This window comes from Guillardia theta (assembly GCF_000315625.1).
Source record: "Guillardia theta CCMP2712 unplaced genomic scaffold GUITHscaffold_9, whole genome shotgun sequence".
In the NCBI taxonomy this organism is placed as follows: Eukaryota; class Cryptophyceae; order Pyrenomonadales; family Geminigeraceae; genus Guillardia; species Guillardia theta.
The window spans coordinates 693,456-715,217 of NW_005434665.1; the positions used below are offsets into that span (position 1 = coordinate 693,456).

General features: G+C 54.5%; 5 protein-coding genes across 5 annotated transcripts; 4 read left to right on the forward strand and 1 right to left on the reverse strand.

Moving 5' to 3' along the window:
- Positions 1-71: 71 nt before the first annotated feature.
- GUITHDRAFT_150730 (hypothetical protein) lies at positions 72-986 on the forward strand (the record flags this gene model as incomplete). The annotated part of the gene is made up of 2 exons (XM_005839170.1): positions 72-95; positions 523-986. Coding segments are annotated over exons 1-2 (230 nt in total), but the record flags the coding sequence as incomplete, so codon positions are not given.
- Positions 987-1,144: 158 nt separating this feature from the next.
- GUITHDRAFT_150731 (hypothetical protein) lies at positions 1,145-2,314 on the forward strand. Its single transcript, XM_005839171.1, has 7 exons — positions 1,145-1,327; positions 1,376-1,422; positions 1,467-1,609; positions 1,653-1,761; positions 1,832-1,894; positions 2,072-2,146; positions 2,212-2,314. Exons 1-7 carry the CDS (start codon positions 1,150-1,152, stop codon positions 2,278-2,280), a joined length of 684 nt encoding a protein of 227 aa, XP_005839228.1. The 5' UTR covers positions 1,145-1,149; the 3' UTR covers positions 2,281-2,314.
- Positions 2,303-16,250, reverse strand: GUITHDRAFT_102151 (hypothetical protein; the record flags this gene model as incomplete). Its single annotated transcript, XM_005839172.1, has 16 exons — positions 2,303-2,377; positions 2,431-2,535; positions 2,598-2,837; positions 2,958-7,745; positions 7,928-8,248; positions 8,434-8,474; positions 8,533-8,575; positions 8,695-9,162; positions 9,209-9,271; positions 9,431-10,668; positions 10,781-10,850; positions 10,950-11,140; positions 11,352-11,547; positions 11,596-13,347; positions 13,483-16,147; positions 16,192-16,250. 16 exons carry the CDS (start codon positions 16,248-16,250, stop codon positions 2,303-2,305), a joined length of 12,315 nt encoding a protein of 4,104 aa, XP_005839229.1.
- Positions 16,251-17,240: 990 nt separating this feature from the next.
- GUITHDRAFT_150732 (hypothetical protein) lies at positions 17,241-18,998 on the forward strand. Its single transcript, XM_005839173.1, is given in 4 exon segments — positions 17,241-17,336; positions 18,559-18,827; positions 18,840-18,886; positions 18,902-18,998. 2 exon segments carry the CDS (start codon positions 17,246-17,248, stop codon positions 18,666-18,668), a joined length of 201 nt encoding a protein of 66 aa, XP_005839230.1. The 5' UTR covers positions 17,241-17,245; the 3' UTR covers positions 18,669-18,827; positions 18,840-18,886; positions 18,902-18,998.
- Positions 18,999-19,857: 859 nt separating this feature from the next.
- GUITHDRAFT_102152 (hypothetical protein) lies at positions 19,858-21,724 on the forward strand (the record flags this gene model as incomplete). The annotated part of the gene is made up of 11 exons (XM_005839174.1): positions 19,858-20,550; positions 20,600-20,634; positions 20,687-20,803; positions 20,855-20,900; positions 20,955-20,990; positions 21,040-21,068; positions 21,120-21,246; positions 21,298-21,366; positions 21,468-21,533; positions 21,575-21,628; positions 21,683-21,724. The coding sequence occupies 11 exons, from the start codon at positions 19,858-19,860 to the stop codon at positions 21,722-21,724; spliced, it is 1,314 nt and encodes a 437-aa protein (XP_005839231.1).
- Positions 21,725-21,762: the final 38 nt, after the last annotated feature.

The following is a 21,762-nucleotide window of genomic DNA, read 5'->3' on the forward strand; positions in this document are numbered from 1 at the left end:
AGTTTCTATGAATTAGCTCTCAAGTACCCCATAATTTAGGGGTAGGTACCCCTACCCTGAGAATTGATGCCCTGCCGTTGGCCATGCTGCTCCAGGTCAGGAGGAGGAGGAGGCGGAGGCGGCGGCGTACGAGGAGGAAAGGGAGGAAACATGGATGGTGCCAGGAAAGATGGTGCCAGGAAAGATGGATACGGGATGAATGTGGGTGAGAGTAGGTGACACGCGGAGTTTCAACACATGGGAAAGGGCATTGGAAAAGACGATAGATGGACGATGAATTCAATCAGGATGAGGAATGAATGAAAAGCGGAGATGAGGTAAATAATGGAAGATTTTGCGTAGAGAATATAACTTGGTAGATAGCAGCATATCTGGATGAGAATCAGAAGGGGGAGGGCAAGGACAGGGGTGTTGTGTATGAAAAAAAATCGTGTTCATAGAACAACGAGAGCAGATATGATTGTGGGGTGGTGCGTTTGCTGCAGCAGGCAGCAACTTAGATATCAGTGACGCATCGCTCAGGTCTGGTACGATGGGGAAAGCTACAACCTGCAGTGTGGGACGGGCATGCAAAGAGTAGCATGGATAGCAAGGGTAGCGGCTCAAAGGTTCGGGGCTGCGGGGATCTGGTGTTCTCCTGGCAAGGAAGTCCAGAGGCCGAAGGAGTTTATCCCAGGGCGCGTGTTTTTGTATCCCTCCGAGCAGGAGCTCGACCCAGAGGCTACTATCCTCTCCCTCGTGGAGGGGGAACCAGAGTCAGAGGAGGTAGTGATCTCAGTGCTTGTCGAGCTCAGAAGCAAGCCTGCCCCTGGCCTCCCCTCCCTTGCTGCGCATGGCAGCGAGGACAACGTGGTCCCGCCGAAGAGCAGCAAGTCGGCTCTCAACTACAAGATGGAGTTTGATGAGCGAGGGCGGGTCGTTACTATGATGCCGGCTCCGCTTCCCGGGCCCAGGCAGGGGTACGATTTCATGGAGTGCTATGAAAAGATCAACATTTCAGACATCAAAGGTGATTCCGACAACAAGATTTTAACAGCAATGAAACATGTGCTGAGCAACAATTTCAACACCATCCTCGACATCTTCCTGCATTATGCCACCCCGACGCAGCCCACTGAGGAGGAGGAGGAGGTCGAGCTAGTGATTACCATGAGCTCAATGGCACTGTTTGCTCGCACGTGCCACCTCACTTCAGACTCTTGTAGCTTCCTTCAGATCCAGTTGTCCAGTGTGCAGCCTGACCTCATCTACCCGGTGGAGGAAGAGTGGAACCTCGGGATTTTCGACGCTCGGTACAATTTTCCTGGGTTTATGGAGGCTCTTGCTCGTGAGAGGAGGCTGTGCTCCCTTCGACTGCCTTTGAGTCTACATGCAGGCATTGCACACCTGAAGAAGTTTGGAATGTTTGCCATTTGCGATCAGGTGCAATGAAACTGGGGGTCATCCAGGCTGACTGTCAGGGGCAGTTGAACAAGCTGCTTCACACACAGATCCTTCCGTACGCCACTGGTGATGACGTGGACTCCACGAGAGAGCTATTGCAGCGACCGAGCGTGAAGAACATCCTGTTCAACCAGAGAAGCGGGATCAGAAAATTCTACCACAAGCGGTTGTGAGCCGCCGCTGCTGACCAATGGTGATGATGATTGCAGGCTGAACCTCGAGAACGACGTGAGCACAAACGCCCGGTCGATGACCTTGTATGCTTACATCGCAGCCCTCCGAGCGGCTGACCAGCTGGATGAGGAGCTCACACCGCAGGTAGGCAGGAGCAGGACGAGGAGCAGGAGCTGGATGACGAGGATAACTGACTGATTTTCATCCCTCTCAGTCCGTGAAGGAGATCTGGTTGGCTACAATCTCCTATGAAGTCCCTCCCGACTTGATCTCAGAGGTGAAATGTTCAGCAATTAGAGGAACCCTGTACTTTTCCTTTCCTTCCCCTCCTCCTTCTCCTCCTCCTCCTCCTCCTCCTCCTCCTCCTCCTCCTTCCTCTAACCTCCTACCTCCTTCTCGAGCCATCACCTCTCCCATTTCCTGATTCTGCGTTGGTGCGCGATTGGGACTACAGGACGACAAGAAGATGGAGATAGCGCTGTGCGAGTTCGAAGAGATTATAGTACGCTCTGTGCTGCACAAGAGCAAGGTATCTTTTACAAGTTCAATATCTACAACTTCAATCGCCCAACATTTACATTACAATATGAACAGGTGAACGAAGACGGACTGCCTCAACAGCTCGACCTCTTCATCAAAAGGTTCTTGAGATACAATGTGTAGAGATAGAATGCGAACAGAGCGATCAGTTCATCCCCATGCTCTGCCCGATCTTCTTCATCCCGCTCTTGATCCCGTTGAGAGGATGCCTGGCCATGTTCTGCGACCCTCGTCAGCCTCTCATCACCATCCTTTCCTTCCCCTTCTTCTCACCTGCGCTGCACTCGCTGCAGATCCTGCAACGGACCCGAACTTGTCCAGAGCTCTGACGGCAACGAAGCGCGAGCTCACATGCTCGTGATGCTGCGCCGCCTTCCCCTGCGTCAATGTGAGGAGTGGACAACACGTGGGGAGGAGAAGCAGCAGGGGAGGAGGCGTACAAGAGCGCGCTTGCGAGTCAGGGGTTTGTTGCCAGCCTTCTGTGCGTGAGAGTGGCTGCCCAGGAAGGCATCGAGGCCCTTGAGCAGGAACTTGCTGCTGAAAAAACTCTTGCGGAGGCTGAGGAGCAGCCGCTGTTGAAGGTACTTGAGGAGTCCAGTCTGCGTGCGCAGCTGGCGGATCTTGTCGAGGGGAGGGATTGAGACGATGATGTCGTCAACCCGCTTCTTCCTGAGCAGCCTCTGCAGGAAGGGTGAGGGAGGGGGGTTGGGGAGGGGAGGTAGGAGAGCAGGAGAAGCAAGAGGGGAAGCAAGCAGAGGAGGAAGCGAAAGGGGAGCAGGAGACGAGGGCAAGAGAAGTACCTCGACGATCCTCCCGAACTGACGTCGAATGATGTGACTCTCGTCGCCTGTGGACATGACGCTAAGATGCAACGTCCACTGTTTCCATCGAAGCTCGTCGATGTAGATGTATGCCCCAAGATCATGCAGGTCGGTCACCTCCGCCCCTTCCTCGCTTCCTCTTTGGTTCAACACCAAGTCTGACAGGATGCGAATGTCTTCGCGCAGCGCCTCTTGCAGAAACATGTTGGCGTAGGAGGAGGAAGTGAACTTGGCCGAGAGCGCCGTCCTCTTGGCGTTGCTGCTCTTGTCCGCCCTCTCCTTGAGGATCTTCCCGCCGAACCTGACGAGCTTGGCAACGAGACGGTCCTCGAGGAAGACGTAGGGGTCCCCGTTCTCGATGAGCACGTGGTTGAAGTACTTGCGCACTCCCGGTTGGTTCAGCTTCTCCATCACTGCGATCTTGCACGCGACGTGATCGTTGGAGTCGAGGAAGACAACCACGGGGAACGGAGTGGAAGGGTCGAACTGGTTGTCCAGCTGGAAATTCATGATGGAGAAGGAGACCTTGCGCGAGCTCGAGTCCTGCTCGACGGACACGTTCACGTCCTCCAGCTGTAGATGCAAAATCTCCTCCGTGTGGGACCTCAGGTTGTAATCCTCGAGGACGAACCGGAGGCCGACGCTGTGCAGGTGCAGGTAGTTCTTCTTCTGCTCCTCGCCCTGCTGCCGGTCCCCTCCCTCCAGGTCTCCCACCGCAATGTGCAGCCTCTTGGTCCCTCCGTCCAGGCAAACGGTCCCGGTCAGCTGGCAGGCCTCCATAGCGTGTCTCCTGGTCATTTGCTGGGGACTCTCGTAGACGTAGACGAAGGGGGAGACAGTGATGGGCAGCTGCCCGCTGCTTGACAACTTCGCGCCGATGGTGATAACGTCACCATGCTTCAGCCGGTGCTCGACCACAGGCTTGCCGTTGACCATGACCCCGTTGGTCGAGTTGAGGTCGAAGAGGATCCAGTTCCCGTCGAGGTCCTGCTGCAGCATGAGGTGTCTTCTGCTCACCAGGGAGGAGGTGACTGAGTCTGAGCAAGCGATAGTGAAGCCCATCTCGCCCTCCTGAGGGAGTGGGTTCCTTCCGATGATCATCTTCCTCCCTACCAGGAGCTCGATCGTCATCAGCCCCAGCACGTCCATCTTGGTGAACCGATGGCTGAAGGGCTCCTTCAGCTTGAGGATGTGGCTGCCGGACACGAAAGAGCCTCCACCCTCCGCCGCGCTCAGCTGCTTCTTCTCCAGCAGCGTCCTGACCAGGAGCCCCTGCGAGGACTGGAAGATGGGGATCCCGATGCTCTCGAGGTTGTCGAGGTCGATGGCTGAGGAGGAGGGGACTTGACAGCCGTCGATCTCGGTGAGCACGACCACCTTAGCGAGCATCGGCTCGGGCCAGATCATGTCGACCGTCTCGAAGGGCTTCACGCGCAGCACGAGCTTCCTGCTAGCATCCACCTGCTGGAACGCCAGGTCGAAAGAGCTGTGGTTGGTGATCCTGTGCGGAGCTCGCTCGCTGGGCTCTGTGATGTGTATGTACACTGGTCCCGAGCTCGAGCTCGAGCTGACCTCCACGGCGATCACCCTGCCATCGGAGCAGCGAAGGAGGATGGGGCCTAGGCTGTTGCGGACAGGAGCGAAGATGGCGCAGTTGCTGGAGAGGTCTTCGGCTGCCAAGTTGACACTGAGCCTGCACTTGGCTCGTCCTCCTTCGGGGTAGAAGGGCGCAGACTGACCAGGCTCCAGCCAGAGAGTCGGACGACGAGCATCGTTGACGAACCTGACGGAGGGAGAGGCTCGTTGCCAGACTACGAGAGGATCGGCGAGGTGGTTGCGAAACACGATCTCGGGCTCGAAGGAGATGACGATGGTCCTGTCAAACTTACCCGAGGCTGTACTGGTCGACACGTTGAGGTACAGCTCTCTCAGCGGGGTGTCCTGCTGAGTCCGCTCCTTCCCCTTCGAGTCGGGGGTCAGCTTCAGCTGCAGCCCATCAGCCGTCTGCTTGTCGATCGAGAAACCCTGAGTCCAGCTGAAGCCCTCCATCATCATCTCCAGCTCGTTCCCACCAGACGCAAAGTCGAAGCCGACGGGGCTTCCGACCGTCAGGCACTTGGTGCTGAGCTTCTCGGACATGGCGTGCGAGGTCTGGCGCACAAAGAGCGGCTCTCCCGTCAGGTTGAGGAGCCAGTACCGGTGGTAGAGACTGATCCTGAACCCCCCCGTCGACTTGTCCGCGCTGACTTCGACTACGAGCTGCTGGGCCTTGGCTGAGGGGTCGGAGATGTCCACGACCTCCTCCAGCTCGGAGGCAGCTGAGTCGCCATGCACGAGGATGCCTGCTGACCAAGGAAGCTTCTTCCCCTCACTCGTCACGATCCGAAGACGCAAGTGAAGCTCCCGACGCAGGTCGACCCCGAAGATCTGCTCAGACCCCCCCCGCGCTACTAGGCTGTCTGCGATGACGCTCTTGGTCTGGTCGATCAGCTGGACTTCCAGGTGGTGGCAGGATAGGTTGTCAACCACCCACGGGGGGTGAAGCTCGACAATGCAGGGGTTCCCAGGGGTCCTCTCAGCTCCCGCAGCCTTCGTGACGGCGTCCACGAACTTGACCGTCCACGAGATCGAGTCCCTTGCTCGGAGCTTCTGCCGCTCGTACACGGCATTCTGATCCGACGGGTCGTTGGCTATCTTGGTCGCCTGCGGGTCAATGATCTTACACGTCATCGTCCTCGTGCGGATGCCGGCGTCGCCCGATGCGGAGATCTCGCTCCCTCTCCTCATCGCCGTCATCTCTAGATCGCTCGAGGAGTTCCCCTTGAGGATCGGCTGGATGTCCTCCTGCAGCACCTTGTCTCTGTTCCACTTGCTGCTGCTGAGGAAGTAGGTTCTGCCGCAGTTGGAGGTCACCAGGATCGCGTTGTTCTTCACCAGCATCGACTTCTTGGGCTCAGCCGTCGCTACGTCCTTCCACTCCACTTGGATCATCGGCATGTGCTCCATCGTCATGAAGAGGAGGTGACGGGTAGAGAAGACGATGTAGCCATCATGCTTGTGCACGTCTCGGTACCAGGATCCCGCGTAGATGGCGACGATGGCGTCGTCGGACGAGAGATTGAACGCGCCTCGAGCCACATCGTCCACGTCCTCCTCCACCTGAGTGACCCTGTTCTCCGGCATCACCCCTAGGATGGTCTTGTACGTCTCCGCTCTGTTCAGCAGCGTGCGGAAGATGTGCGTCCTCTTGCTCGTCCTGACCTCCAGAGCGTTGGGGAAGACGTAGGCCGTGCTGGACTTCTGCAGGGAGACGATCTCCTCCACGGGGATGATGAACTTGTGCTCCCCTCCTATCAGGTTCGAGTAGTGGCAGAGCGCAAAGTCCGTGACGTACAGCACACCCTGTCGGAACACGCCGTCCTGATCGTAGGCACAGGTGAACCAGGCGACGAGCGTCGTGTCGAGCGGTAGCATCTTGCCGAAGATGCGTTGGAACTTGATGTCCACACACTGAGAGGAGCGGACGGAGCCGTCATGCACGCTCCTGATCTTGATTGCCTCCCCCTGCAGGTTGCACCAGCTGTAGTCGAGCCCGTCGACCACGGGGCGGAAGAGGAGGGAGCCGTCTCGGGCATGCTGTAGGGGGACGGAGATGGAGCAGTCAGGGTGGATGACACCGAGCTGGAGCATCTCGTGGTCAGGGAGGGAGATGGCGCTCATGACGGGGATCTTCGAGCCATTCCTGACGCTGAGCATGGAAGAGACCACAAGGACCTTCTGCCCGTCGACGCTGCAGAGGTCGCAGACGATGTGGAGGGGGCAGGTGTTGCTCCTCTTGCCCGCGTCCCGCTCGATGATGTACGAAGTTGTCTTCTCCACCTCCATGGACACCCTGCAGAACACGTTGTGCGCATCTGCAAGCTGCAGGCAGACATGGTTGTCCAGCGCGCTGTCGTCCGAGTAGCGGACGGTCAACTGCTGTCCGCTCCTCCTCCTCCAGACCTGCTCGTACGTGAATTCCATCCGCTCCAGGCTGCGGACGGTGTGCTCCGATCCGTCCTCAAGGATGCAGACCAGCGGCTCTGCCAGCAGGTTGTGGATCGAGTAGGGCACGAACTTCTCAGCATGCAGCTGCTGCTGGGTCACAGCTGGGCTGGACAGCGAGTCTCCAAGATCCTCGTTGCGCAGGATGGCGAACAGCCTTCTGTCGTGCGTCCAGGACTTGATGGTGAGCTGGAGAGACTCGATGAAGGCAGTGGAGATGTGCATGATGCACATCTCGTCGGCAGCTTCCAGCAGGAGCTGGGTGCTCTTCGGGCCCGAGCTGAACTTCAGCTCGACATCCCAGGGCTCGACAGCGGGCCTCCAGCTGGAGGTCGGCCGGTAGAAGTACTCGACCCCGAGCCGCAGTTTGGACGTGACCTGCTCCTGCACGCCTGAGATGAGGATGTTGGGGATGCCGATGCGGAGGAGCGGGACCCAGCGGCCGACGAAGTCATCGACGAGGGTGATGCGCATGTTGAGGCCGAAGAGGCGGAGACGGAGAGGGTTGTCTGCTGCCTGCTCCAACTGCTTGCCGGGAGGATGAGCTCTTGACGAGCTGCTCCTCTGTATGGCCCCGTGGCCCTTGGTCGGGTCCGGGGAAGAGAAGAAAACCCGAGACCGCAAGCTCAAGAGCTGGTTGGACCAGATGCCTCGGGCAAGGATGATGTCTTCGTACGTGATCATGGCACAGAAGTCAGAAGCTGAGAAGAAGAGCTGAGGGGCCTGAAAGGAAAGATGTGAAAATTCAGCAGGAGCACGACAACATCAAGGTCGCAACGACCATGATACACAAAGCAAAGCAAAACGACATGAAACCAAAGTATCGCTGAGAGATGGCGTTGATGTTGAATGACATAACAGACACTAAAAGGGAAAAAAGCTAGAATTGTCTTGAATTGTCTCACCTGGCCCTCGACATTCCTATGCCCATCTCCCTGGTACCACTGTTGGGAGAAGGCGAGCAAACAAGGCCGAACAATCTGCATCCTGGCGTTGGAAGCTTGACGGTGATTCGAGCAAGAGACGAGGGAAAACTCGGCGATGTCAACCCTGACGGTGCTCTCTGCCTCGAAGGCAGCATATAACACATCCACGTTGCCGTTGAGCCTGAAGTGATCAGCGTCGTCTCTGTACAAGTCGTTGACAAGGTCGATGGTCGCATCCGGCAACATGGTCTGCACGATCAGCCCCCCGGGATGTACAAGGCTGTAACGGAAAGCTCCGATCTGTCGTGAAACAAGTCAGGCGGCAAACAGAGAGAACTTGTGAGCAGGTGTACAGAGAAAAGAGGGGAGGAGACGAGACAGAGGCAGAGGCAGAGGGGTATGAGGAGAGAGGAGAGAGAAGGGGAAGGAGATTCGGCGAAAAAAACGGAAACCGAGTTCAGCGGAGGAGTGATTTTGATCCTCACCTTCTCTTGGAAGTCTTGGAGAGCAATCGACCTGCCGCTACCTGCTCCTCTTGTCAGCTTCGAGTAAATACCGCATTTGTCGCAACCGACCTAACCAACCCAAGATGCCGAACAGCAAGCCAGTGTCAGCAACACCACAGACCTGCAACGATCATGACAGTCAGTTGTCCTTTGAGCCCTCCTCCCCCGATGACGTTCAGCTCCATAAGGAGGCAGACAGACCAAACTTCCTCCTCAATTTCACATAGACATGATGCAGACCTTGCGGAACAGGAGATCTATCGACGTGTGCATGGATGAGGACTTGAAGAAGTGCAAGATGAAGACTCCGCGATCCGACTTGATATCAGGAGGGAACGAGAGAAACTTCAACGAACTGCCAAAGTGCATTTCGGACGATGATCTCGAGCTTGCCTCCTCCTCCTGCTCCTCCGCAGCACAAGAAATAACAGGGCTACTCCTCTTCCTCAAGGCCTCTCCACTGTCCCATATCTGCAAAACCTCCATCACAGGCCGCCCAGCCTCGCATGCGATCACCTCGAACTTGTCAAAGGTTGTTCGACATCTCCACTCCAGCTTGTCGTCCTCGTCGATAACTTCCACCTTGGTGACATCACGGTCGAGCACAAGCCTGTCGAACTGCACGTGCAGGCTACGGCCCACTGCTCGGACCATCTCGATCTCGTTCTCCTTACGGGATACGCGGACGTCTAGCTCGACAAGCCCGATCTGAGGACGACTCACTCGCCCGCATTCGCCTTCGCCTCCTCCTCACCTTCACGTTGTACTGCGAGCGGATGTGTTGCTTCTTGGACCCAAGCTTCGCGTGCGCAATGTCCTAAAAGCCAGAGATCAACATTACAGCTGCACGTTTACAACTTGTATCGTGAGAGGGTGTCTCATCTTGTTACATGTTACGCCAACTCCACACTCCCCTCACCACTGAACCATACCAGGGCTCCCCTCTCCCCTCTCTTCACCTCCTCTCCTCGCGCACCTGCATCAGCATGTCGCAAATATTTCTCGCCTTGTGCTCGGCTCGCAGGTACTTTGCCTCATGAAAGAAATCATCTTCCGACAACTCACTTCTCTCCGTCATGTTCTCCCCGAAGATTGCCAACAGCAGCGCATACTGACAATCATTAATCGCCCCCTTCGCTTCCTTGAGGTCAATGAGCATCGACAAGCCTCCATCGCCCTCCTCCTCCTGCCTGCCTCCCTTCACCGTCCCGAGATGCGCAACCCCGTCTATCTTGCTGAAGATCGTCTTCCTGACGCCTTCGATGATCGACTCCATCTTCATGTCCTGCAGCTCCACCGACCACATCCGGTCCTGCGCCAGCTCCTCGCTCTTTACAAAGAGGTTCACCACCTTGATGCTTCCGAGGTCTGCAGACAAGCTGTCGTTTGACATGGAGTTCCGAGGGAGGAGGAGCACTGGGTGCTCAAGCTCAAACTCCACCTTTACCTTCGTCGTGCTTATGTCCCTCTTCTGTGCTGCTCCCGTTTCCTCCCCCGTCGAGCTCCCTGGCTCTAGCATGCTGCTGGCCTCGTCGAGTGCGCGGAGTTTGGAGAGGTAGTGGTTGAAGTCAGCGAGGAATCGCGATAGGATGGTGATCTGTGCATGCCTGATCACCATCTTCACCGTGCGATCGAACCCAGGATAGAGGCTCGAGCGAGAATCGTAGGTGGCAATGTCGAAGGAGAGGCAGGAGGCACCGCCATCGTAGACTTCGCTCCTAGCCAAGATGTCCTTGTTCATAGTGCCAGCTACGCACATGTCGACGACCTGCAGCGAGAGGAGGTCTCCTGTGATCCTGAAGCATCCGTCCACGAACCTCGTCACCTTCCCGTCCACTCCCTCCATCAGGATCTTTGCGCAGAAATTCTCGTCCAGCAGGTTGCCGAAGCACATGGAGATGCTGGGCAGCCTCACGGACATCTCCACCTGATCCCTTGGCCTCTCCTGCTGCTCTCCCCCGCTGGCTCCGTCCCCCTGCGACAAGGAGCCGAGCAGGTTGATGAGGATTCTCTTCATGATGAGCATGTCGATGATGGTGAGATGGACCTCCAAGGGGCTCGCGCTCAGCTCCACACTCGCTGGTATGCAGCCGACGAGATCCCTGGACCAGAAATTGGAGAACTGCAACGATGCTGGACGGAGGATGTTGGAGTCCGACCAGATGGGATCGGCGAAGACCTCGTCATCGTAGCTCGTGTAGCTCATCTGATGGTCTGCCGGCACGAGTCATCGGCAGCGCAGAGGATGACAAGTGGAGGAGGACACGAGGAAGAGCAAGAAGGGAAAGGGGGCAAGGGGGGGCAGGGAGGAGGAGAAGCATATGACCTTCTGCAGCTCTGTGGCAGACGATGGTGAACTGCTCAAGGAGCCAGCTGAGCATGAACTCGCGGAATTTCTGCGACAAAGATGAGGACAAGGCGGTCAACAAGAGGAGGAGGGAACGGAGAGGAGGAGGAGGAGGAAGAGGAGGAGCGAAGGAGGAGGAGTCAACCACCTGAACGAACGAGACGGTCAGAGAGCCCTCGAACAGGAAGGCGTCAGACTCAGCAACGGCAAAGTCAGTGACGAGGTGGATCCTGGCATCCTGCAGCTGGGTCTTGGTCAGCAGAGCTCCTGCTCGAGCCTTGGCGAAGCTGAAACCCTTCTCTTCCTCGTCCTTGCGTGAAGCAACTTGCCCTCCCTTTCCTGCAGCAGGGGGATCCATGAGACAAACAGGGAGGGGGGGGGGGGGGGGGAGAATGAGGATTCAGAGGAGGTAGAGGGTAGGTGATGAGGAGGAAGAGGAGCAGAGAAGGAAGGGGAGGAGGAGAGGAGGAGGAAGAAGATAAAGGGAGTGGAGGAGGAAGGGGATAAGAAGCAATTGGTGGAAGTTTCAGACAAGCTTCAAGCAACTCACCGAGCCAGGTAAGAAAGCGGAGGATGAGACCCGCGTCAGCGATCGCTTCGGCCTCACGGAAGATGAGATCGATCCTCATGTGGAACGACGAGGTGCTGGCAAAGTGCAACTCGACGCAAGGGGAGAGAGGATGAGACGATTGGCAAGTCAAGAACGGCAAGACTCGCACGGCGTTCATCGGCCGACTGTCGAGCACCTGAGATTTCGTCAGATCTTATTGAAGGACAGAGAGGATCCTGTCCACCTTGGCGAACGAGAACGAGACGTCCAGCGACCACCGCAGACTTTCGTCATCCTCGCTCTCAGGGACCGTCGCCAGGTCAAAGAGCTTGAGGAGGATCTTGAGGTCTTTCCCGGACACGCGGAAGATAGGATCCTTCTCGCCCGAGCTGTCTTGACCCCCCAGCGCAGAGTAGAAGGAGACGTCAGCGCTCGCAATCTTGATGGTGCATTCCGTGTTGACGAGCTTCCCAAGGGAGTTGTCGACTGCCTTCTGAAGAACATGGTCGATGGTTTTCATGTTCAGCTTGTCGATAGTCAGCAACACCTCACCCAGCTCATTGACACCGCCGCCCTCCCCCTCTACGACGCATTTCTCCGTCAGGTTCTCTCCCAGGATGGCCGACAGGATGCCGTACTGCACGTCAGAGAACTCTCCACTGACGTCCTCAAAGCTGATCTCGATGTCGAGCTTGCCCCTCCCATCATCGACAGTGATCGGACGGATCTTGGCGCTTCCATTGGCGTTGCGGATGATCTCTGTGATGCAATTCTCGCTCTCCGTCGAGTCGATGCGTAGGTGCTGGAGGGTGACAGACCATTCGGACACCATCGTGAGGGATGTCTCGTTCATGACTGAGATCCCCCCAAGGTCTGCAATGAAGGTCTGGTGCGAGCACGAGTTCCGCGGGATGATCACGATGGGGTGCTGCAGGTCGATGAGGTATCGAGTCGTGTTGCGGCGGAAGTTCTGCCATGACGAGTCCCTTCTGTCCTCCGACTCCTCCCTCCTCTCCTGCAGAGCTCTCTCCCTAGTACCCCGCGAGAACGTCTGGAAGAAGTACCCGAGGAAAGAAGTCCAGACCCGGCGGAGAAACACGATCCTCGGCTGGTTGATCTGGATCTTGATGTCCTTGCAGTAGCCGGGGAAGGTAAGGGAGCAGACATCGTACGATCCGAGCTCGAGGTGGATGAGATGATCTGCAGACTGCGACGTAGTGAGGATGTACTTGTACATGGAGTTGTTCTTGACGCTCTCCAAGATGTGGATGCCATCGAGGTCTCCCCTCAGCAACGAGGTGCCGTCAGTGAAGAACGTGGCATCTACCTTCACGTCGTCGAGCTCGATCCTGTACAGGCTCTCCTGCATGACGTCGAGGAAGTCGATGGAGATGCCGTAGCTCGAGAAAGAGATTGAATTCTTTGTCTTCTTGACGCTGTTGTTGGAGGTGAAAAACTCTAGAGGAGCGTGCTTCGGCAACAGCGAGCCACACAGCCCAGCCCTCCACAGCTCCTCCTCTCTAGGAGAGAACGCATCCTTTTCTCTCGGGGAGACCCTCTGCTCCAGCGACGAGATGGCCCGAGCAAACCCGCCGTCCTCCCTGACTGCAATCTTGTACAAGTTCAGCTTGCCGATGTCCCAGGATTTGGAACACAAGGAGATGGTGGTGGAGATGAGTCTCATCACCTCCTGGTTGAGACAGACATCCAGCGCCATCATCTTGATCTCGAGCTCCTCCTTGTCCGCCGAATCTACCTTGTGAGAGGCCCTGAACAGCTTCATCTGACTCTTCACCGGCAGCCTTGACATCACAACCTTCCTCTCCTCCTCCTGCGTGCGGACGAGGCTGCTCTCCACGTTGAAGTCGGTCATCGTGACACTCCACGACACGATCTTCTCCTGCTTGATCCAGCTGTTGATGCCGCAGAGGTTGAGGACAAGAACGTCGCTCTGCTCCTGGTCTGCGAGGACACGATCTTCTCCTGCTTGATCCAGCTGTTGATGCCGCAGAGGTTGAGGACAAGAACGTCGCTCTGCTCCTGCAGCACCGGGCGGTCATTTCCTTGGAGCTCGACGATGACGTTGTCGAGTTGCGCCTCCTTCCTCCCCCTTGGCCACCTCCTGCAGCACCGGGCGGTCATTTCCTTGGAGCTCGACGATGACGTTGTCGAGTTGCGCCTCCTTCGGGATGTCCCAGCTGACCAGCGGGTTGATGGCCTTCTGCGCCATGCGTATAGAGCTGAGCCAGAGGTTGTGATGGTGAGCCGCGAAGATCTGCAGGGCCTGACGCCCAGCAGCCTCTGGTTGGATCTCGATGACCTTGAGCCCCTCCACACTCGCAGTCTGGAAGTAGCTCGAGTCGATCTCGACGATCTCATCCGGGGCGACCTCCTCCCCGTCTGACCTGCACAGGTGCAGCCCCGTCCTGTGCAACCTTACCCACCTCCAGCACCATCCGTCCCTTGACTTGATCCCGTTGATAAGGAGCCAGCCGGCCAAGAGGACGGCCGGCGACCTCGCCTTCCTGCCGTATACCGTCGTGTAAGTCCACGAGGAGATGATGCGGAAGATGTCTTGCAAGCACTCCTTGGACGCCGTGAACTCCATGGAAGAGACCAGAGCTTCGACTACGACCTCCTGGTTTGAGTTGACTTCGTTCGTGATCAAGTGACTGGTCACTGCAAGGTGCGTGTCGTCCATGATGCAGTCAGGTGTCACGTGCTCGGTCTCCTGAGACTTCAAGTTGATTCCCCTCAACAGATCTATTCCGATCTTCTCTACTCGAAACAGGAAAGTTGCAAAGTGACTCTCCAAGCGCCCTTCTTGGCTTGCCAGATTCGCTTTCTCCTCGTCACTCAATGACCCATTCTTCACCGACACATCCCCCAACTTGAGCAACAAGCATGAAGCTAGTTTGTCTTGATGTACATTCTCGTAGATCAACATGTTTGGCGCGGCAACGTGAACGTCGATAGCATAGTGAGCCCTTACTTTTCCGCGCAAGCTGCTCCCTCCTTCACTACCAGGTTGCCGATACCTCTTGAGACCTGAATATGCGTCCTTTGCGAACCGAGCTGCTCTTTCAATGTCCAAGGAGGCATCTGAAACTTCCCAGAAGCAGACGAGATTATGCATGATGTGAGGACTGAAGACCAGCTCCAGCTTAGTGATGTGCAGTTCAACACTCGTGTCATTCCTTTGCGTCGAGATCTTCTTGCTGTAAGCCATGTCCACCAGATTGGATGAACGATCCTCGGACTCTATCTCGCCTCCTTCGATTCGCCTGCACAACAAGTGGCCAGTGAGTACATCCCTGACTTGAAAAGAAGAAATCTTTGATCCTAAGGCTGTCTCTTTGGAATTCTTCATGATGTCGAAGGAGGATAGAGTCATTTCATACGAGATGTCAAAGTGAGAAGCTTGATCTATCAGACGAAGCTCGCACCGCTGCAATCGTAAAGCGACATGAAATCTCCTGCTTTCCATGTTCTGACTGATGCTCGAGCTTGAGTAAGTCTCGCCTATTTCAAGTGTATGCACATCCAAGGCAGCCAGCAAGGATTTCTTCTCTTCGGCAGACAGCCCTTGGAGTGGAGAGGCGATGGCATCTTCAACTGCTCCCTCGGGTGCCGCTTGCGACTTGGGAGCTGTCATGCGACTCCACCATGAAGCATTCGATTTCCTCTTGGAAACATTCGCTTGCTTTGATTTCATCGCCTTCAAGGCAGTACACCTGAAGTAGACTACGTCATGAAAGGCGTACTGGTCTTCGAGCTCTTCGATCTCTTTCTGCTCTTTCACATTCAGATCTTCTCCCCGCTGTTTTGTGTATATTTGAATGTACTTCAGACGATGCTTGCGACGCTCCAACAAGTAGCCTACACTTCGCTTCCTCCTCCTCTCGCGAATGTCTTGGATCAGAACGTTTTGGATGTAAAGCCACCAGCCTCGAGGATCTTGCGCTGGAGATTTGCTAGGCCTGCCACTTCTGCACAGGGAATCGTCCCTCCAATGTATGAAGAAATTCAATATTTGGAGAGAAGATCTGTACTGATCTCTGAAAAGCTTAAAGTCGACCGAATCTAATTGTATGGAAACCTCTGAGTTCGGTAGGTCAGGGTTCCGTTTGCCTGTCCTTTGATGGAACAAATCCAGCTGAACAGACGTTGGGCTCAAAATGTACTTGCTGCCGCCATGCATGCGTATGTCTTCAATGTTTGAAACTTTCTCACAGTCTACGCATAACCCTTCAAGCAGTACACTCTTGGACACATTGAACTCTTTGGAACCCTCCACCTCGGCATTTGTCAAAGACAAGCTGTCAAACATCAAGCCTAGGCTCGTTTGCGTCTCATGATCATAGAGCCTCAGCTCAAAGGTGGACACATGCACCTCAAGCTTCCTCACGAACGCTCGGAATGGGATTCCCTTGCCAACTTTGGTCGCTTCCGGGTCATCATTAGCCTCCGATACCGGTATGCTTTCTTCCAGCTGCAATTCCCATTGCTCAAGTAGAGCTCGCTTAGCCTGTTGCTCGATATCTTTGACTTGCTGTGGACTCAGTTTGCTGTCCTTCTTGCTTTGAACAAGAATATGAAAAGAGTCTATGCGAACCTGGATCGAATGTTTCTCTTGCCAAACAACTTCGAGCTTTTTGAGAGAACCTGAAACCACTTGAACAGGAACTGCCATTCCATCCAGACAGGATGTCTTGACTTGGATGTTCTCCGCGGAGATGGTCCATACTTTCCCCTGTGTCTTTGCCTGCAAATTCTTTTTGTCGATGACCAGCCAACTGTGAAAGAAGTTTACAAGTTGAAACATGGTCATCTTGCTTACCGTCCAACATACTTGGAGAGCAGCCATGATATGATTCTTTGCTTCAGCCAGTCCAGCATTTCGTCTCTCAATCTCCCTCGCGGACGACTTTCGGATCGGTGACTGGTGAATGTCCTGACCCTTAAGTTGCTATCTGCTCAAGTTATGGATGCTGGCTCCCTCCGCACACGGCAGGCAGAGTGCATGAGGGAGGAGCTTGCTCACTCCCATCATCCTTATCTCATCTCTCATCCCCTCACGACGCAGTGCCGCGGGGGCACGGCCGGACACATTCCTCAGTCCGCACCATTCGAGTGGAGGAATATCGCAAATCTTTACTCAAAGGCGTACAAAAACACATCCGCCTCAGGTAAGTCTAATCGAATTCCTTGAGCGGCACTGCCAGACAACTCCTGCCCCGGCCGTCGGATTCTTCAAGCGCTATCCCAGTCGCCGTGGCAGGCCGGGGGGCGGCCCGGAGTCAAACAAGCCGCCCGGGGCGAGTTTACGTTTTACTGGGCGCCGCCGCATGGTCCCACACTGCCGCATGAACGCTCGCTCTTTTACTCAACTTGGCAAATCATAGTTAAGTTAAAAATCACTATTGGGCTACGTAATAATACCGTACGGTACTACGGTAGGACCGTTGACTCTTGAAGCCGGCTCGCTCCCGGCACGTTCTCTGCCCGGCCGCTTGAAGGTGTCGGACCGTCTTTACTCAAAAGATTAAATTAAAAATCAGCCGCCGAACTTCTGACTGAAGCCCCCCGGACTCCGACTCTGAGGCTCACTGACGGCGGTCACTGAGTCAGTACGGTCAGCCCTCAGGGCCTGCCGTCACCCTGACCCGGGCCCGGGCGGGCCGCGGCAGTCGGACCGGCGGGCCGCCGCGGCGCGGCGCGGCCCGGGCGCCGCGGGGGCCGCCGCCCGGCCCGGCGCCCGAGTCACTTATCCGATGATCTGCCTGAGGCTCGGCTCGGAGCCTGGCCGGGCCGAGCCTGGCCGGGCCGCGCCCGGGTATTACACGGTAGTACGGTCAGTCGGGTTGAGTAAAGGGGAATCATTCACGTTTCAAATGCCGGCGGGCACGCTCTCTCTCTCTCTCTCTCTCTCTCTGTTATCTGAAGTTCTCTCCTCAGACTCTCTTATCTTATCCTCCTTCTCTCGTCATTGCATCAGCTCGCCAGCCATCTCCCTTATCTCTGCACTGCACATCTAATAGCCCTGCATGAAAATCTTCTTCAGAATGGACAATCCTTGAATGGTTATTGCCCACTCAGCATGACTGTGAACTTGACGTTGTATCATCGTATCTTGACTTGGATCTGCTGACATTCTCTTGTTTGAGTGACTTTCTGACGTCCGATGTAACGTACTATTTCAGAAACTCGGGGGGAGGATGAAACGTATGCCAGCCGTGCCAGTCAGATAGCGCCGAGTTAACAAAAACTCTCCTGTAAACCAAGACGACTTACGTGGCGAGGCGGCATGTAGTACATGGGATGAAGAGGGGACTTTCCTAGCCGTCTTGTTAAGGTCCTCTCATGTCTGGATGCTTGGGTTTCACATCCTAGCATACAGTCTATCTCTCATGTGCTCCTCAATTCTGTTTTTGTGTGCATTAAACTCGGTCTTGAGCAAAAACTGTCTTGTTACAACTAAGGTCGATGTGATATCTGCGTGAGGCTTTGGACTAGTACAAGTCTAACAAACTTGTATTCCGTCGGTTATGAGCCTCGATTACATGCTCAATCATGTTGATCTTATATTTGGTTAGTTGAATTGTTTACTGGAGTTTTTTCTTTCTTGGTATTGTTTTCCGTTACTGTTGAAAATTCATGCAACTTTCTATCAAGCCTTACACATTCGGTCTCTCTAGCCGCAAGTTGCTTAGGCCTCTCATCCCAGCCTCAATTTGTTTGATTGATCTTCGAATAGGAAAAACAAGCCTTTCCCCAGCCAGATTGGTCGGTCGAATATCTGCTTAACCGTGTGGAAACGCACTTGAAGCTGATTCGATTCTTATTTTCTTGATCTTTGAGTAGGATCAAATGGAACTCCCAGGAGATCTGGCGGAAGTTTCATGTCATGGAGCTAGGCTGTGGCATGCATAACTGGAGCTACTTCTGGATCGGCGAACAAGGTACAACTGCAAATTATCTTCAGATGCCTTGAAACGGATGTTCCAATCTCGCGGCAGCAATCTCTGGTCACAAGTTCTTTACGGTTCAAAAATTTATCTTTTGGTCTTCAAATGCTGGCGAGCAAACTTCTCTCGTCTTCTCTTTTATTTTCTCTCTTCTCAGACACTCTTATCTTTACTCTATCTCTCTTCATTGCATCCGCTCGCCAGCCATCTCCCTTATCTCTGCACTGCACATCTAATAGCCCTGCATGAAAATCTTCTTCAGAATGGACAATCCTTGAATGGTTATTGCCCACTCAGCATGACTGTGAACTTGACGTTGTATCATCGTATCTTGACTTGGATCTGCTGACATTCTTGTTTGTGTGACTTTCTGACGTCCGATGTAACGTACTATTTCAGAAACTCGGGGGGAGGATGAAACGTATGCCAGCCGTGCCAGTCAGATAGCGCCGAGTTAACAAAAACTCTCCTGTAAACCAAGACGACTTACGTGGCCGGGCGAGGCGGCATGTAGTACATGGGATGAAGAGGGGACTTTCCTAGCCGTCTTGTTAAGGTCCTCTCATGGCATGTCTGGATGCGTCTGGATGCTTGGGTTTCACATCCTAGCATACAGTCTATCTCTCATGTGCTCCTCAATTCTGTTTTTGTGTGCATTAAACTCGGTCTTGAGCAAAAACTGTCTTGTTACAACTAAGGTCGATGTGATATCTGCGTGAGGCTTTGGACTAGTACAAGTCTAACAAACTTGTATTCCGTCAGACTGTCACTACTGAAATACCGGGCGCGGCCCGGGCGCCGGGCCGCCGCCGCCCGGCGCCCGAGTCACTTATCCGATGACTCTGCCTGGCTGAGGCTCGGCTCGGAGCCTGGCCGCCGGCCCGGCCGAGCCGGGCCGGGCCGCGCCCGGGTATTACACGGTACTAGTAGTACGGTCAGTCGGGTTGAGTAAAGGGGAATCATTCACGTGACTGTCACTACTGAAATAATAACTTTGAGTAAAGAAATAAAACCCGGGCCGCGGCGCGGCCCGGGAGCCGGCCCGCCGCCGGGCCCCCCGCTCAGCCGGGTGACTTGTGACTAATAACTTTTGAGGGTGGATAAGATTAATCATGTTGGAGAAAAGGGGGTACTTTGAGGGGGAGGGGACGGGTAGTGATAGTCCTCAAGAAGCACGGCGATACCGTGGATACAAAAGGGTGGGTCCCAAATTTGACAACTTGAAGGTGTAGACGGGCATCATGAGATGACTCGAAGGGGGTCCATGGTGAGGGTGGGTGGTACGTAGCCTAGTAGTAGGGGGTGATGAGAGAGCGTGGGGAGGAGTCAACTAGAGCGCATATCAACTGGGATCATAGATGGTGGGGTACATTCTAACCACCCTACCTCTCGAATCATGGAATCTTATAACTTGGTAGGGTAGGGAAGTAGCTATTCCACCCCACCTACCAAAATCCATTTCAAGCATAGGAAAATAACGGGTGGTGGTAGAAGAATGGGAGGGGTGGTCGTCGTATATTGGGCGCAGAGGATCTAGTATGCAGATGCGACAAGGCGGCGAGGTAGCAGCTCGACGCCTGGGCCGAGTCTACTCCTGCTCTCTCCTAGCCTTGGGATCGGAGCGCAAAAGTCTGTCCCTTGTCTTCCTCTCTCTGTTGCTTTGCCATGCTATCCTCTCTCCCAGCATGGCCTCCCCCCTCGGGAAATTCGATGACCCGGATAAATACGTGCAAATTATGCGAAAACTGCTGGAGGCAAACACCACCGACCAAACTAATAGTACAAGCGAACTGTCAACTACTAATGCAACATCCAGCTCCAGCAACTCTCTAGGTACCACCAGCAACTCCACAAACAATGATACCTCTGTCAAGAGTAATTTGAACAACACAAGTATCATGAATACTTCGGTATTCATCGACACAAGTGCAAGTTTCTCGCCCCAAACAACCGCCGCACCAACAACACCTGCGACTTCAACTCCATCTCCTGTCATACCTCAACTGCCAATCGGTGCTTCGGTTATCGCAAGTGAAACTTTGACTCTACCTTCGGATACCGTGCTACAGAGCCAGGGCTTTGTCATGCAATTCAAAGCTGCCTCATACGTGAATGTTGGTGCAAATATTCCAGCGGGAGCATGGCCCAAGGACGATCGAAGAGTGCCCACGCTTACTGTTGTCTCCTTGAATCTGACCGCAGCCAACATCACGCTTCCAGCTGCATCCAGGGTTGTTCCAGTTTACTCTGCAGACGTGTTTGACCTTTTGTGCTCGATAGGTCGGTGGTCCAGTGATCGAGTATGGACCAAGCGGGTATTCTTTGGGGGTTGATAAGACGATGTTTGATCGAAAACTCGATTCGCAGGATCAAGTTTCTGCTTCCCGTCCGTCTTGCCCTGCCAATATCCAGCACGACTGTATTGGGAAAGAGCGAGGAGTTAGTGGTTCACGTATACAATCAAAGCTCTAGGATGTGGGAAAGGTTACAAGACTTAAACAAGTGATGCTTCTTCAATCATTTCTGTGATAATAGGCGACCAGTCACCTCAAAGGATGTTCCGACCCCTCCCGAAGGAATTGTGAGTGTTGTTGCAAACTCGTTTATACTCGCTCATCACATCCCAAACTTGCAGGTGTACGGAGAAACGATGAGCTTCTCTATGTATGCGGTAGGATAATTCGTTTGTCAAGATCCCATCACTTATTCTGTGGATCCAGGCATTGGTGGTTCCGAAACAGAAATCTAGGTATCGAGCTATTTGTCAAGGAGAAGGAAATTCACATTTGATTCGCAACAGCAAGAAATGCGGAGATGGTTGCATTGCGGGAGCTGTGATCGGATCGATCGTCGGTTTTGGTGTCCTGGTGGGTGGCTTTTGGTATTTCACGCAGTATCAGAAGATGTCAAGTGGAGGAAGCGACGTGGTACGCATGAACTCTCGCACACTCGTACAGGACTCATGTGGATTTGAACAGGAGCGAGAAGAATCAGGACGAGACGAATCAGGACGAGGGCGGGCGCCTGCAAGCTCGCAGCCACCAGCGGTAAGTCGTACTGTCAGAGCAGGCTGGAAGCTTACGTATCTCTTCAGACTCGCCAAGCACAAGCTCACAGCGAAGAGGTGGTTTTCTGATCTCCTTATTAGACCGTTCTTACCCTGCGGCAGAACACTCCACGCGAACTGCATGAAAGGACTGAAGAGGAAGAAATGGTTCGATTTGTGTTTCCCTTCACAACTTGACACTTATGAAGGAGGAGGATGACCGACGTGCCAACAAGTCGACAAAGAAGGAATCGAAGGAAAAAGTATGACAAGAGAGGGTTTGACAAAATCACTGATAGCCTGATGCTGATTTGCAGGAGGATTCTGATGAAGACGACAGTCATTATTATGACGTGTAGATAATCCTCGTTGGTGAAATTAAATACCGTGTACCAGT